The 14899-nt window shown below is 57.2% G+C and overlaps 8 protein-coding genes across 8 annotated transcripts; 7 read left to right on the top strand and 1 right to left on the bottom strand.

The window, feature by feature from the left end:
* Positions 1–64: 64 nt before the first annotated feature.
* Positions 65–1807, top strand: ACA1_140980 (calponin domain containing protein; the record flags this gene model as incomplete). Its single annotated transcript, XM_004334137.1, has 7 exons — positions 65–193; positions 322–483; positions 642–737; positions 880–1013; positions 1187–1327; positions 1455–1530; positions 1631–1807. 7 exons carry the CDS (start codon positions 65–67, stop codon positions 1805–1807), a joined length of 915 nt encoding a protein of 304 aa, XP_004334185.1.
* Positions 1808–2192: 385 nt separating this feature from the next.
* On the bottom strand, positions 2193–4152 carry ACA1_140970 (SH3 domain containing protein; the record flags this gene model as incomplete). Its single annotated transcript, XM_004334136.1, has 4 exons — positions 2193–2585; positions 2659–3133; positions 3234–3604; positions 3772–4152. The coding sequence occupies 4 exons, from the start codon at positions 4150–4152 to the stop codon at positions 2193–2195; spliced, it is 1620 nt and encodes a 539-aa protein (XP_004334184.1).
* Positions 4153–4389: 237 nt separating this feature from the next.
* Positions 4390–5373, top strand: ACA1_140960 (uncharacterized protein; the record flags this gene model as incomplete). The annotated part of the gene is made up of 4 exons (XM_004334135.1): positions 4390–4467; positions 4525–4709; positions 4810–5243; positions 5336–5373. The coding sequence occupies 4 exons, from the start codon at positions 4390–4392 to the stop codon at positions 5371–5373; spliced, it is 735 nt and encodes a 244-aa protein (XP_004334183.1).
* A 19-nt stretch (positions 5374–5392) lies between these two features.
* ACA1_140950 (multifunctional cellulase) lies at positions 5393–6085 on the top strand (the record flags this gene model as incomplete). Its single annotated transcript, XM_004334134.1, has 3 exons — positions 5393–5636; positions 5768–5932; positions 6009–6085. 3 exons carry the CDS (start codon positions 5393–5395, stop codon positions 6083–6085), a joined length of 486 nt encoding a protein of 161 aa, XP_004334182.1.
* A 170-nt stretch (positions 6086–6255) lies between these two features.
* Positions 6256–7740, top strand: ACA1_140940 (WD domain, Gbeta repeat-containing protein; the record flags this gene model as incomplete). Its single annotated transcript, XM_004334133.1, has 2 exons — positions 6256–6841; positions 6959–7740. 2 exons carry the CDS (start codon positions 6256–6258, stop codon positions 7738–7740), a joined length of 1368 nt encoding a protein of 455 aa, XP_004334181.1.
* A 2233-nt stretch (positions 7741–9973) lies between these two features.
* ACA1_140930 (isochorismatase domain containing protein 2, mitochondrial, putative) lies at positions 9974–10967 on the top strand (the record flags this gene model as incomplete). Its single annotated transcript, XM_004334132.1, is given in 6 exon segments — positions 9974–10102; positions 10165–10237; positions 10332–10471; positions 10489–10581; positions 10666–10839; positions 10911–10967. 6 exon segments carry the CDS (start codon positions 9974–9976, stop codon positions 10965–10967), a joined length of 666 nt encoding a protein of 221 aa, XP_004334180.1.
* Positions 10968–11777: 810 nt separating this feature from the next.
* ACA1_140920 (Ser/Thr protein phosphatase superfamily) lies at positions 11778–13587 on the top strand (the record flags this gene model as incomplete). Its single annotated transcript, XM_004334131.1, has 12 exons — positions 11778–11799; positions 11872–11941; positions 12019–12059; positions 12148–12195; positions 12284–12335; positions 12410–12454; positions 12527–12634; positions 12676–12754; positions 12897–12996; positions 13073–13119; positions 13206–13349; positions 13432–13587. The coding sequence occupies 12 exons, from the start codon at positions 11778–11780 to the stop codon at positions 13585–13587; spliced, it is 912 nt and encodes a 303-aa protein (XP_004334179.1).
* A 228-nt stretch (positions 13588–13815) lies between these two features.
* ACA1_140910 (Fbox domain containing protein) lies at positions 13816–14885 on the top strand (the record flags this gene model as incomplete). The annotated part of the gene is made up of 5 exons (XM_004334130.1): positions 13816–14058; positions 14149–14209; positions 14318–14438; positions 14547–14823; positions 14859–14885. The coding sequence occupies 5 exons, from the start codon at positions 13816–13818 to the stop codon at positions 14883–14885; spliced, it is 729 nt and encodes a 242-aa protein (XP_004334178.1).
* Positions 14886–14899: the final 14 nt, after the last annotated feature.

The raw sequence follows: 14899 nt of genomic DNA, 5'->3' as shown, positions 1-14899 counted from the left end.
GTGTGTCGTGTGTGTGTGTGTCGTGGAGTGCTGAATTCGAATGTGTGTGCGCGTGCAGCCCAACATGCGCAAGGGTTGGGTGGAGGAGACGGAGGAGCAGGAGCAGGAGAAGCAGCGCGCGGCCACGCCCTCCTCCGCTCTCCCCTCCTTCAAGCCTTCCTTCGTCCTCGGCGGCGAGGCCGGCCTCAACATGGTACCAATCTCCGCACGTCCAGCCCGTCTCCAGCCAAAGCTCACGACACGACCGCACACACACGCACACACGCGACCACACACACACACGCACACACCACACACACATACACACACACGACCGCGCAGGCGCGTTTGGCCAAGTCGTCGGTGATGCAATCGGCGATGCAGGCGTCGAAGGTGAGGCGCGAGGTGTCAGTTGCCGAACGCAACCACATGCGCGCGATGCAGCAGCACGCCTACACCCACTGGGTCGACTACCACCTCGCCAAGATCCAGTACTTCATCGAGGTGCGCCTGCCGACACACGCACACACATGCACACACACACACACACACACACACACACACACACACACACACACACACACACACACACACACACACACACACACACATGTCTCCACGACACGACATATGCCACGCTCACGGTGTGTGTGCCGGCGCAGGACATGAGCAAGGACATGTGCGACGGCGTGCTGCTGATCAATCTGCTCCAAGTGCTCACGGGCGAGTCGATCGGCATCTGCTCCGACAAGCCCGAGGTACGCGCGCACTTTATCACCGAACTCGAGGCCCTTCTTTTCACACCACTTTGCTCCCCGTTGTGTGCGTGTCGTGTCATGTCGTGTGTGCGTGTCGTGTGTCGTGTGCGTGTGCGTGTCGTGTGTGCGTGTGCGGTTACAGATGACGATTTTCGAGAAGATGGAAAACGTGAACAAGGCCATGAACTGGTTGCGCAGCAAGGGCATGAACATGCGCGGCTACGGACCCGAAGACATCCTCGACGGAAACGTTAACGTCATCTCTGCCATCATCTGGTATAACGTTGCTTTCCTGTGTGTTGTGTGTTGTGTGTTGTGTGTTGTGTGTTGTGTGTTGTGTGTTGTGTGTTGTGTGTTGTGTGTGTGTGGTCGGGTGTGTGTGGTCGGGTGTCTCGTGTCTCGTGTCTCGTTCTCATTTTTCATCACCGTCGTCATCATCATCTTCGTAGGTCGATCATTTCGGTGTCGTCGGTGCATCCGTTCGACGCGCAGAACACGACTGAGACGAAGGCCAAGCAGCTGCTCCTGCAGTGGTGCCAGCAGCAGGTCCAGGGCTACCCGTCCGTCCGCATCGACAACCTCGACCTCAGGTCCGTCACCATCGCCCGCCAAACCGCACACACAGCGCACCACGCGGCACACAACGCAGAACGCACACACACCACGCGGCACACACGACACACCCTGCGGACCAACGCTGACGCTACGTGTGCGCAGTTGGCAGGACGGTTTGGGCTTCTGCGCGCTTCTCCACAAATACCGGCCTGACATGATCGACTACAACGCTGCCTTGGTACGTGTCTCTGCGCGCGTTGTGTGTTATGGCGTGTGCTGTGTCGCACTCACACGTGTGTGTGTGTGCTCTCTTGGCACCCTTTTGGTGGATTGTGCAGAACCAGGGAGACGACCGCATTGACTACGTGATGGCGCTGCTAGCAGAGAACTTTGGGGTGACGCCCATCCTGCTGCCAGCCGACCTCAAGAAGAAGGACTTCAAGCCTGACGAGCGCAGTGTCTTCGCCTTCCTCACTGTCCTCAGGGAAGTCCTCACCTGTGCCCTCATTGATTAGCCCAGCTCCAACCCAAGGAGGTCCAAACCCAGATTCTGAAGTGTTTGCAATAAATCCTGTTTTGACTTGGGAGATGTTAGAGCGAGAATAGTGCTGTCAGGGGAAGTGTATTGTGGTTTAGACCAAGAACATTATGGTTCACTCTCACTGATAACAACAAGTAGCGAGTGCCAATTACTTGGCTATTGCTTGAAAACAACAAACAGTTGCTTTTACAGTTTTTTGGGTGGACACGCCATAGCCAACTTAACATGGAGACAGGTCATTCATTCCCTGGTGCTGATCACACAGAATCAGAAGGGATTCCTACAGTGGAGAGGTCAAGACAGAGGCCAGAACACCTTTATCCCTGAATGAGAGCCACCAACCCAACACCAGTATACCATCAGTCCCTGGTGTGGGTGGCAGAGATTGAGACATAGCTGGTGGGGAAGTGGCCCTCGTGGTCGCCAACATAGCCGTAGCGCCACTCGCCGGCGCCGTTGCCCTCGGGCTGCTGGCCGTGTTGCTGGGGGTCCGTCAGCGGCAAAACGAGGACCTGGTCGCCCTTCTTGAAGCTCAACTCGCCCTCGTTCTGAGCCTCGAAGTCGAACAGTGCCACGCCGCTCTGCAGCTCCTCCGCTTTCTCCTCCTTCCCCTCCGTGTTCCCTGTGTCGCCTTCGGTGGTCGTCATCTCAACTGGTGCATCTGCCTCTTCATGATCGATGGCAGCCGCAGCATCGGCTTCAGGCCCGGTGTGCGCGTGCTGGTGATGATCATCGACTGCCTTCTCCATCTCCTGTGCGTTTGTGTGAGACCATGAGCCGAGCACGCGCTTGCGATACGCGAATGCACACGACATGCGGACGTACGGCGGGGGTGGGGCCGAGCAGCGACTTGGAGAGCTCCTTGTACTTCTCTTCGATCTTCTTCTTCGCGTAGGCCGCCTTCTCGAGCGTCGACATCTTCGGGTGGGCCGGCGCCACATCCTCCTCGCTATCGTCTTCATCATCGTCTTCATCTTCACCCTCCTCATGATGGTGGTGGTGGTGGTGATGTTGGCCATGACGGCGCTGGTGGTCGTCGTCGTGGGCCTCGCTGTGCTCGACGCGGCTGGCGGCGGCTGCGGCGCTGGTGGAGGACTGCGATGAGAAGATGACCAGCGGCTGGACGTAGTTGAAGGGGAAGATCCCGAGGTCGCCGTTGGTGAGCCGGCCCTCCCACCAGCCCTCGTTGACCCGCGCCCGCACCTCGATCACGTCGCCCTCCACGAACGACAGCTCGCCGTCGGCCTCGTTGCCCTTGAAATTGTACAGCGCGATCACCTTCTTGCCCACCATCTCCTCCCTGACTGCCCCGCACCACACCTCGCCCAACTTAGCGCGTGTCGTGTGGCGTGTGCGGCGTGCGTGCGTGCGTGTGCGATGCGCGAGTGTCGTGCGCGGACCTGTGTGTGTCGTCATCGGTGGTGTTGGTGTGATGGTGCTTGTTGATGTGTTTGCGTGGCGCCTTGTTGTGGTGCTTCTTGTCCTTCTTGAGGGACCGGACGAGGAGCTCGAGCTGGTGGACCTGCTCACGCAGCCGCTTGGCCTCGGCCTCCTGGGCCTTGGCCCGGCTCTCGGCCTCGTTGAGCTTGTGCGCCAGCGCCTCGGCCTCGTTCTGCGCCGCCCACCGCTGCTTGAACTCCTCCTCCTTCTCCCGCATCCGCTCCTTGTAGGCCTCCTTGAGCATCCGCACCTCTTCGTCCCGCTTGGCCAGCTGCGCCCTCAACGCCTCGATCGTTTCCACCTCATTTGCCTCCACTACGAGCTGCTGTTGCTGTTGATGGTGTCCTCTCTCCTACGGTACGGTCAATATTATAGAAAAAAAAATAAAATATCATAACGATTTTTTTAATTAAAAATTGTTTTTTGATTTTGGTTTTCTATTTTAGGTAACAATAATAGAATTAATGATAAAGAGCGAAAGCGACAAGAGGGGAGGACCTGGCCAAGGAAGGAGGGCTTGGCGCGGTGGGTGTCTGGGCCGGATGACTGGGCGGCCACGGGCTTGGTCCACCCGCTGCTGCCCACCTCCGCCGCCGCCGCCGCCGCCACACCGTGTTTGTTGTGTTCGTCCGCGTCATTCTTCGCCGGTGGGTGATGGGCTGCCGCGTTTTCGGGTTCAGTGCTCCGGGGCAGTGGCTGGGCAGTGGCAGGGGACGAAGAAGAAGAAGAAAGGTGAGGGGAGGAGGTTTTGCCGGAGGGGGTGGGGGCGTGAAGAAGCAGCTGCTTTATCTTTTGCTCCTTCTTGCGACGCTCCTCTTCCTCACGCTCCCTGGCCAACCGCTCCCGCTCCTCCTTCTGGTGCCGCCAATTCGCTGCCATCGTACTGACCTTTTTTTTTGTCATTTTTTTGTTTTATTTATTTTTGTCGGTGTGGACTGCAACCTTAAGAGAGTCCCCCTTTGTCCTATCACAATTGATTGGGATGTGGTCCACAACAGTGGTTGCCTTAATTCATATGTGCTCCGTAGTAGTGCAGCACTGTATAACATTAATGCTAAGCCGGCAATTGGACATTGCGACCACAACCACACCACAACCACAACTCTTCCTTCATCGATGGTGCCCACAAGGGTCGTGGTGGTCCTCTTCTTGGTTGGAATTGTCGGTTGCGCCGCGTCGGCCAGAGGCGGCAGCGTGCGGTGTACGACCTCGCTCCTCTCCCCGGCTGCTTCGCCGCGCCCGACCAGCTAGGCCGGCGCCACGGTGAGGCCGTGGGCCAGCGGCTCCGTCGATCAGCCCCCCGTGCGCGAAGGCCTCCAAAGCTGGGCCTCGCAACTCGTGTTCGCCATCTCGCCCGAAGTGGTGAACTGCTCGTCCTGTCCTTCTTCGTCCGAGCCAACAACGTCACCGGCAGCCCCGCCGTGGCTGGGTCAGCGGTACATAAAATACGAATTCTAATTAATATTTAATATCGAAATTTATATTATTTGTTCTTTTCTTATTCTTCCAGTTGGTGCGCAATGGGACTTCCTACAGTTCGTTGGCGGCATCGTTCCCCTGCGACATCACGGCCGCCGACAAGTGGTGCGCCTACTCGATCCCGCTGCGCGCGGCCACCACTCTAGGTCGGGGAAACGGCCAGGTGGCGTTCTCCTACGCCATCAAGCAGCAATCGTTCATCATCGCCAACGTGTCGCTGGTCAGCTGTGCGAGCGCGGGCGTGACGGACCCCTCGACCCTCGCCGCCGCGTTCTACTACCCCGAGCGCGACGACCCGACGGCCGCGTGGCGCACCGAGGCCCAGGCCCGGATCAACACCACCCGCACGACCCGGCTCTCGATCCCCGTGGTTGACATCAACGGGCGGCCCGTCAAGGGCGCGCTCGTCAACGTCTATCAGCAGCGCCACCGGTTCGGGTTCGGGTCGGCCCTCAGGGCGTCGCTCCTGTCGAGCAACCCTACCTACGCCGGTACCTTCACATCCACCACCAGGCTGACTTGTTTTCTGATGTTGTCATGTGTGGTCATCATCACGCTCACTCCGTGTGCGCCGCAACAACAGACAAGGTGAAGGAACATTTCGATGGTGCTGGAGAATGATCTGAAGTGGGCGGGCTGGATGGCAAACCCCGACCGGGCGCTGACTGCGCTAGAGTGGCTGGCCAACGCGAGCATACTGATGAGAGGCCACAACCTGCTGTGGCCAAGCTATCGCTTCATGCCGCCGGCTGCCCAGGGGCTCGACGCAGCCCAGCTCGACGCCTTCATCCGCGACCACTTCGCCAATGAACTCAATCCGACCAGGGGCCAGTGCTACCAATGGGACGTCATCAACGAACCCAATTCCAACTACGACGTCCAAGGTGAGCCTCACCTAACAACCTTGCACCTTCTTGATTGGTCATGGCTCAACGCAACACACCACTTGACACAACACAACACGCACACAAACTGCAAACACCAGGTCTGATCACAGCTCTGGGGGTTCAATGAGTGGATGGACTCCTCAGCAACCAGAGCATTGTTGAATACTACAAGCTGGCCCAGCAGCTGGCGCCCAGCGTGCCGCTCTTCCTCAACGACTTCAGCATCCTGGCCAGCTACAACACCATCCACTGCAACTACACCACAACCTACATCCAGTGGCTTGTTGACCAAGGTGCGCCTGTGCAAGGGCTGTGTCAAAAACAGTCCACAAATTTGTTCTCTTTCCAACATCTGATGATCAAGATCAGACAACCAGAACGTTTTGGCGGGAAGCGAAAAAAACGGAGAAATTCAGTTTTCGTTGTCTTTTCACAAAGCACAGTGAATTGTGATTGGGCTGTGAAAACTAGTCGTTGGCCTAACGGTCGGGAGACGGAGAAACGCAAACAACAAAACCCAACGCTCGCCGTCCATTTTCTCCAAGCCTCCCTGAGACTTTGATATACCCACACCCCACAACTCGCTTTCACAAAGCACCACAATCCCCACAACAAGATGAACACCGCCAAGATGATGACCGGAGACCGTTTCATCCCCGACCGCAACGGTATCAACTTTGACATCTCCCACTTCAACCTCACCTCTTCGTCTTCCTCCAAGGAGAACGTGCAGCAGCAGCAGGTCCAGATTGCGAGCCCGGCCAAGGAGCGCTTCCAGTCGTCGCTCTCCGACGCCATGTTCGGCGGTGACGCGAGCGCGGTCAAGTCGACCAAGGTGCTGGCCTTCAAGCACAAGGCGCCCGCCGCGAGCGCTTCCTTCCAGAACCAGATGCGCACCCTCTACTCCGCCAACAAGGCCGCCGCCAAGGGTACCGCCTCCACCTCCTCCACCTCCTCCACTCGCAGGCTGCCGTCGGTGGCGGACAAGGTGCTGGACGCGCCGGGCATCAGGGACGACTACTACCTCAACCTGCTCGACTGGTCGGCGCAGAACACGCTCGCCGTGGCGCTCGACCGCAGCCTCTACCTGTGGAACGCCACCACGTCGGACATCGACATGCTCTTCGAGATGCCCGACACCGACGCCGACGATTACATCACCTCGGTGTCGTGGATGGCCGACGGCAACATCCTCGCTGTTGGTACCTTCGCCCACCACGCACCACTGCTTCCACCCCCCTTCATCAGCATGTTTTCGATGTTTCTCTTACCATTGCCTTCATATTTCTATATTTTCTATATTCTATATTATTATGCAGGAACCAACAGCAACGAGGTGCAGCTGTGGGACGTGGCCAAGGGCCGGCAGGTGCGCACCATGAAGGGCCACCAGGACCGCGTGTCGTCGCTGTCGTGGAACCGGGCCATCGTGTCGAGCGGCTCGCGCGACACGACGATCATGCACCACGACGTGCGCCTCGCGCAGCACCAGATCGCCGTGCTCGAGGGCCACACGCAGGAGGTGTGCGGCCTCAAGTGGAGCGAGGACGGCACGCAGCTGGCCTCGGGCGGCAACGACAACATCCTCAACGTGTGGGACGAGGGCCGCACGGAGGCGCGCTTCAGGCTCGACCACCACACGTCGGCCGTCAAGGCCGTGGCCTGGTGCCCGTGGCAGGCGGGCCTGCTGGCCTCGGGCGGCGGCGCCGCCGACCGGTGCATCAAGATGTGGAACACGCGCAGCGGCGCGTGCGTCAACTCAGTCGACACCGGGTCGCAGGTGTGCGGACTCGTGTGGTCGCGCACGCACAAGGAGCTGGTGTCGTCGCACGGCTACTCGCAGAACCAGCTGGCCGTGTGGAAGTACCCGACCATGGCCAAGGTGGGCGAGATGCACGGGCACACGTCGCGCGTGCTCTTCATGTCGCTCAGCCCCGACGGCCAGACCATCGTCTCGGGCGCCGGCGACGAGCGCCTCCGCTTCTGGAACGTGTGGCCCACCGCCACCACCAAGGCCGCTTCGTCGACCGCCGCCGCCGCCGCCTCGGCCAAGAGCGAGGAGAAGGCCGCGGCTTCGTCGAGGATGTACCACATCCGTTAGACGCGGGCTCCTCTTCGCGCACGTCGCAGTCGAGTTGAACGGAATGACGAGGCCAAGTCAAACCACCACCACCATCAACAACGAAACGAGAAGTGTGCGAAGAGGAGGAGCAGATTACCGGTTACGTCTCCCCCCCCCTCCCGACCTCTCGCTTTCGCTTTTCGCTTTTCGTTCTTGCCTGTGAATGGGATGCTAATGATGCACGTCTCCTTCTCTTCCGCTCCCACTGCCCCCCCCGGGGGGGCGTGGAGCATCAACTAGTGTTCAGGTCAAGTACGCATGATCATCAAAGGTCGACAACGTCTCCGCTACTACTGGCGTTATCCACGCTCTTGCATCATTCGATGAGCTCACCGTCTCCGCATCCAACCTCCCTCGCAACTCGGAAGCACCCGCGTTCTGTCCGCCATTAACAGGTCTCCGCTACAGCCGAAACACCCCGACTTTCGTCTTTCGTGGGCCTCTCCCACGGTTCGACCCGCCCCGCCCCACCTGCCTGTGTTTATGTGCTTACCTCGCTAATCTCCTTGTTTTTTTTATCTGTGCGTGCTGCACGCACGAGTTATCACCTCCACCACGCTCAGACATAAGACGGCCAGCCTTGAGACTCCAGTTTTCCTCATAGGCAAAGCTCACCACACTCCCGGTACCCCGTCCTCTCCCCTCAAGTGCTGGTAGAATTGCTGATGATTATCTTTCCGGAGTAGTATGATAAATTCATGATTCACACTGTGTTACACACTCGATGAAGAGCATTCGCACTCTCTTTCTCTTCATCACTACTCTTCGACTCCACGCTCATCTTCTTTGTTTTTTCTCTTCATCACTACTCTTCGACTCCACGCTCATCTTCTTTGTTTGCTGCAGATCATGCTTCTTTCTCAATAGGCGTTCGTTCACTCGCCCATGCAAGCCCAGCTGTGACCGCTATCAATATCTACCGACCCCAGACGTCCACCAATTAAGGTATTTGACCCCGTGACAAGATACTTGTGCTCCTTTTCTCGGATGTCGAACGCGCAGCATGAAAGGATGTAATTTATAGTTATCCCTGTCCGAATATGACACAATCACGATGTGGACTTACTCTAGCAAACTGAAAACACTGCTGCTCGCTACTATCATTTTGCCTATCAAAGACATAACTCGACCAAGTTCACTTACAATCTCTCGTCAACCCAGGCAGTTCTCTGCTGTGAACCAACCTTCACCGGCCTTCCACTCCCTGATCTCTGTGACACAAAGGCAGTTCAATGCAGACAATAAATCTCCTTGATTATCGTTCCCTTATCTTGGCCATACTTCTCACCATCCCTGGTGTCTCCGGTGCACACTTGAGATGACCCCCCAATTTCCATTTATTCACACGCTGCTCACAGTTGTTCCAGCCAAAGCTCTGGGCTTTCATCAGGCACACCACTCTTGCAGGCAGAACAGGAATGGAATGATTCGGTGATGGTGCGCCAGTGCAGGACCACAAGCACCATCCCCAGCAGGGCGGCCAGACACCACCCGACCACCATCAGCACAAACCACCTCTCTGGGTGGGGCTGGGTCCACTGTATGGTTGTAAGTTGTGTTGGGCTATGCCAACACGCTGCTTGCGTACCGTTCTGTTGACGTGGTAAGGTCAAGGCTTCTGGTCTACACCACACAGGATGAGGTGATGTACAGGGTGTAGGGCTAACGAGTTGTGTGCATGATCGTAGAACGTCCTGTTACGATCTCCAATCTGGGAATGCACCACGCCCTCTCCACTCTCGTATGATACCTGACACGCAGGGGATCAGCTGCCATCGTCCATGGCTGGTGGGTATGGGCGGTGGCACCTTCCATTGTGCTGAATAACAGGTGTGGATGGACGACTTTACTACACAGAGCTCCTCTTTCACCAACGCCTCCACAACTGTACATGTGGCCAACTCATAGCCTTTCGTCTTTTGCTCCATCACGTAGCCTGAATGATGTAAAGAAGAAGGGTCAGTAGCAAGAAGGAGAGTTCAAGCCCACAGCGGTGGGCCACGTACTGAAGGACGAGAAGAAGGCTGAGCAAGTGACGATGAGCAACAGAGTCCTGATCAAGCCCTCCATCACGCAGAAACGCCAGTTGATGGTCTTTCGAGGCTGCCCAAGTGGTGCGTACATCTTTCACGCCTTCTCACGCCTTTTTTTTTGTTTAAATCATGAAAATAATGTGTCACAAAAAATGAGAACAAAAAGGTAAATCCAAAAGATGCAGCAGGTGCGAAGGCTCGGCAAGTTGCAAGCCCACTCGTCCGTGTTGATGGTGTGCGACGTGCAGGAGCGCTTTCGCTCTGTTATCACCCACATGCCTTCCGTGCTTCACGTTGCTCGTACGATGGTAAAAAATCAATCCTCCTACTTGGGTGTAAAAATCAATCCTGAATTGGTGCGTCTGTGCAGGTCAAGGCAGCGCCCCTTCTTCGCGTGCCCGTGCTGGTGACCGAGCAGAACCCCAAGCGCCTCGGTCGCACCGGTGAGTTCTCTCCTCTTTCCGCACCATGACTGAGGACGTCAAGGGGGTCTAACACCGTAGCCACTGAGCACGTGCCGTGGTGTGTGGTGTGTAGCGTCGGAGCTGGGCGTGGACGAAACGGAGGGCGTGCGAGTGTTTGAGAAGCTCAAGTTCTCGATGTTGACCGATGAGGTCCGCCAGACTCTCGAGCGCGACCACCCCGAGCGCAAGGACGTCCTCCTTCTCGGCATCGAGGTGCGTCCCTCCTACAGAGCTATTTCCGCGAGAGCTTGACCGACTCACCTTTCTCGCGCGCCAACGACACGACACTGCAGGCTCATGTGTGCGTGCTGCAGACTGTGCTGGTATGTCGCACCTCTTCGCGCGTTCTTGGCGTGCGCGTGTTGGTGCCTGACTCTGCGTGTGTGCGTGTGTGTGTATGTGTGTAGGACCTGCTCGAGGGTGGGTACAACGTGCACGTGCTGGCCGATGGCACTTCGTCTTCGCGCCAAGCCGACCGGCTGCTGGCGCTCCAGCGTTTCAGTCAGGCGGGTGCCTACGTGACCACCAGCGAGAGTGCGCTCTTCCAGCTCATGCAGTCGGCCGAGCACCCCTCATTCAAGGTGAGCATCTAAAACCAAACGACGACTTTGTGTTCGTCTTCTCCAGAAGCTGATCGTGTTGTGCATGCTAGGCTATCTCGGCGCTGGTGAAGGAAGAGCGACCCGACTCTGGCCTCTCCCGTCTCTAACGACCCGACGCTACTTGCTGCTCATGAGATTGCAGCTGCAACAGTTGCGAGCCATTTATTTATCTTCTGCTATTGGAGTCCTTTGCTTTGGCTGTTGGTCGGCTTCGTGTCGTCTTCCACGTCGTTGCTTGCCGCGCCAGGCCAGAGAGCGCTCGTTCAGTTCGCGAATGATGGGGGCGCCACCTTCGAGCATCTGGCGTCCAATTTCCAGCGCTCCGACTAAGTCGGAGTTGATCGATGCGCAGCCGATGCATCGCGCCGCCCTTCGGTGGCTTGCTTCCGTCCTCGCCATCGATAGAGAGATGGGGGTACCACACGTCCTGGAAGAGATTGTCGAGTATGATGCGCTGGAAGCAGTGGTTCAGGCGAATGGGCCAGCGGGTGGCGGTGCCGGTATGCTTGCGTGCCTCGGCGAACACGTCGTTCGTAAGGTGCTTGTACTCCTCGAGTAGGTCCTGTCTTCGTCCTTATCTTCCACTTGAGCCGCTACTCGCAATTTAATCTCATTTTCCGATTTCAGCTTCGTCTTTCTCCCCTCGCCTTCAGCAACTGCGTCACCGTCCTCGTTGCTTCTTCTCTCGCATCCCGCTTTCCTCTTGGGCATCTTGCTGTGCTGCAGGCTGGCGTTCTAGCCTCTCCTCCCGCAGGCTGCCGCCTCTGTCACATCTTACAAAATGCGTGGGAATTAGCCAACCCACCGCCACCACTCAACAGACCTGCGCGCTTGCTGCTTGAGCTGTGCTTGTTGACGGTCGACAACAAACGCCCACCTTCAAGGAAGAGAAGGAAACCTAAAAAAGAACAGACAACATGGAGACGCACGACACGGCAGGTGCGAGCGTGGAGAGTTGAGCGGCGAGTGATTGAACACTACACTAACCCGACGACCCACGGCATTGCACAGGAGGCTGGCGGTTGCAGCTGGCCAGCGACTTGCATCTGGAGGCCTTTGTGGGCTCGTTCGGCCTCACCCGGTTCCCCCCCCCCAAAATACAAACCTCTCCATTTACCTCTCTCCAAAGGTGCTAACACACTACTCCACACGTACCAGGTTTCAAGAGCTGCTGCTGGAGAAGTACAACGCGCCTGGGGGTGCGCACAACGCTCGAAAGCCAGCAAGCTTTGTCAACGGCCTTTTGGCGCTGATGTTTGTTTGGTGGGCGTGTTGGCGGGGTGCCAGGCGAGATCCCTGTGCTAGGCGAGTGCCTGGCGCTGTTGGGAGACATTGGTATGCAGCCAGCCTTGAGCTTGTCGTGTCGTGACGAGACGAGATGGCTAACAGCGTGCGTGCGTGGGTCGTCATCTTGTTGCGACAGGGTATCCCACCAGGGACACCTACAGGGAGTTCCTTCTGCAGCAGGCCGAGAGGTACCACCACCACACACCTGCGTGCCATATCTGTGATTTGTTAAAATTGACCCCTCATGATGGGCCACCGTTAGGTTTGAGACCGTGTTCGTGGTGGCGGGCAACCACGAGTTCTACGCGTACGTTGTGGCCCACAAGTAAGAGACCGCACCACCTGGCCCGGCTCACCGGTCATATATATGTTCGTTCAGTGTGGGCTCAGTCACGCCAGACTACGACGAGACCAAGGCCCGCATCCGCAGCATCTGCAGTGAAGCGCCAAAGAACAACCTCCACTTTCTCGACCGAACGAGTCTGCTGTACAAGGTATCGTGATTCGAATCATTTGTTGACTATGCAGATCACGAGTATCGATCGTCATGACATTCATGACTGTCTACCTCGGCTTCACGCTCCACAGGGCTACCGCATTCTGGGATGTACGCTCTGGTCTCACATTCCCGTAGACACGCCCGACGCCGCCCTGATCGAGGTTCCTCCTCCTGGCATTTCGTTGGTCTCCAGTTCGTGGCTTTTTGTATTGCCAACATCGCTCACCGCACGGACATGCCAATCGCACAGAAATCAAGCAGCGACTACAAGAAGATATTCGTGATTGACGCTGAGACTGGCCAAAAGCGGAAGTCGACCGTGCGAGACTCAGTTGGTTGGCATGAAGCGGGTGAGCTCAAACGCACGCACGCACACACGCAGTGGCTTGTACTCACCTCACGTCTTCCATGGTTTACCAGATGTAGCATGGCTCAAGGAGGAGTTGGCCATGGCGGTGGAACGCGGCGAAAAGGTTCTGGCTCGTGACGTTGATGTCTCTGTATGGGTCTCTCAGTGAGGTTTATCGGCTGACGATGTAGCATCGTCATTGTGCCGCAGGTGGTCGTCCTGACGCACCACGCGCCTACTTTCGAAAAGACCTCGAGCCCCAAGTTTACACGGTCGGTGATGACCAGCATCTACGCCTCCGATCTGGCGGCCATGTTCGGCGACCCCGTCGTGGCCTGGCTCTTCGGTCACACCGTACGTCCACGCTCTTCTTCCTCAATCTATTCGCCTTACCTTCACCAACCGACGTCGCACTTGTGTTGTCGCTGTATGTTAGCACTGGAGCTCGACGCAGAAGGTGGGCTCTACGTTGGTGGCCAGCAACCAGGCGGGCTACTTCAACGAGGCCGGTTCCACCAACTACGATCCGTTCTTCTGCCTCTCTTTCCCTCCTTCCTCTTCATCGGACCTCCCCACCCTGTCCACCAGCTAAACAAATATATATTTTGTGGATAAAGAAATAAATAAATACAAAAAGAAATACAAGAAAAAGGAGTTTGCACGAATTACAACACAAACGATTTGATAACTGATCGTACTACGAGAAGAGGACGAAGCTTGGGTACTCTTCGAGGGGATGGAGGAGCAGAGGAGGAGATTCTCCTTCCCATCGGCCCATTCGGATCCAGTCTTGGGTGCATTGTTCGAGGCGAGAGAGAAGATGGGGCTGGGCCAGCAGCTGGAGGGGCTGTACGGCATGGAGAACCTGGGACAGGCGCAAGCCAAGCTCCAGGGCATACACAGGGAGGCGGATGAATTCCTGTCCTACATCGTGCGATCGTTCAAGCTCGACTGGCAGGCCGCGTTCGTTCAGTCCATGGTCGATCTCGTGCTCGAGATGCAGAACGTCTCGGCCCACATCGCCCGCTTGATGCAGAACTTTGAGCACTACATCCTCTTCTCTGTACGCAGAAACAACGGCCTCCCCTCTTCTTTCCTTTGCCTGTTTCCATCCATCTCCCTCCCCAGCCGTTAATCGTTGGGCCGGCAACAGGAGCGGCATCGACTGAACGTGGCGACCAACTCCCTCGGCTTCTTGGGTGTCCTCCCTCCCGGTATGCCACTCCGCTTGTGGTGTACAGGAAATGCGCGTGTCGTGCGTGTCGTGTCGTGTTGTGTCGTGTCTGGTGCTCTTGAACTGATGGCGTCGTGCACGCATCCAGAGATACTGCAGCACATCCTCCAGTTTCTGGGGCCGAAGGAACTGCTGCGTCGCGTCCCTCCGCTCAACCGACATCTGAACGAGCTCACCAACGACAATGCCCTGTGGAAGGCCATGTGCAGGTTCTCCAGTCTCATCTCCTGTCGTGTCGTGTGTCGTGCGTGTCGTGCGTGTCGTGTCGTGCCGTGCTGCGTCTCATATGTTGTATATTTTGCCCCCCCCCATCGTAGGAAGCACATACCATCACACCCCGTCGAAATGGAGTTCTGGTTCCTCAAGCGCGTGGAGAAGGAGGCGCTGCTCAACCAAGGCGGCAAGCTGGGCAAGCACCACAGCCGCCTCAACTCGGCGCGCTCGCGCGAACGGGCTTCTTCTGCTTCATCGTCATCACAGCCCTTTGCCAGCGGCAGCGCCGACGAAGAAGCTGCGGCCCTGGACGACCGCGGGGAGAGCAGCAACGACGACATCGTCGCCCTCAACGCCAGCAGCAACAGCAGCATCAACGCCGTCGGCGACAATGACAACGACGACAACAAAAGCAGCAACAGCAACAACGACGAGGAGAGTAGCAGCCGAGACGAGC

The sequence above is a fragment of the Acanthamoeba castellanii genome, assembly GCF_000313135.1.
Source record: "Acanthamoeba castellanii str. Neff unplaced genomic scaffold scf7180000084707, whole genome shotgun sequence".
Classification (NCBI taxonomy): domain Eukaryota; phylum Discosea; order Longamoebia; family Acanthamoebidae; genus Acanthamoeba; species Acanthamoeba castellanii.
This window is presented reverse-complemented; position numbering and strand designations above follow the sequence as displayed.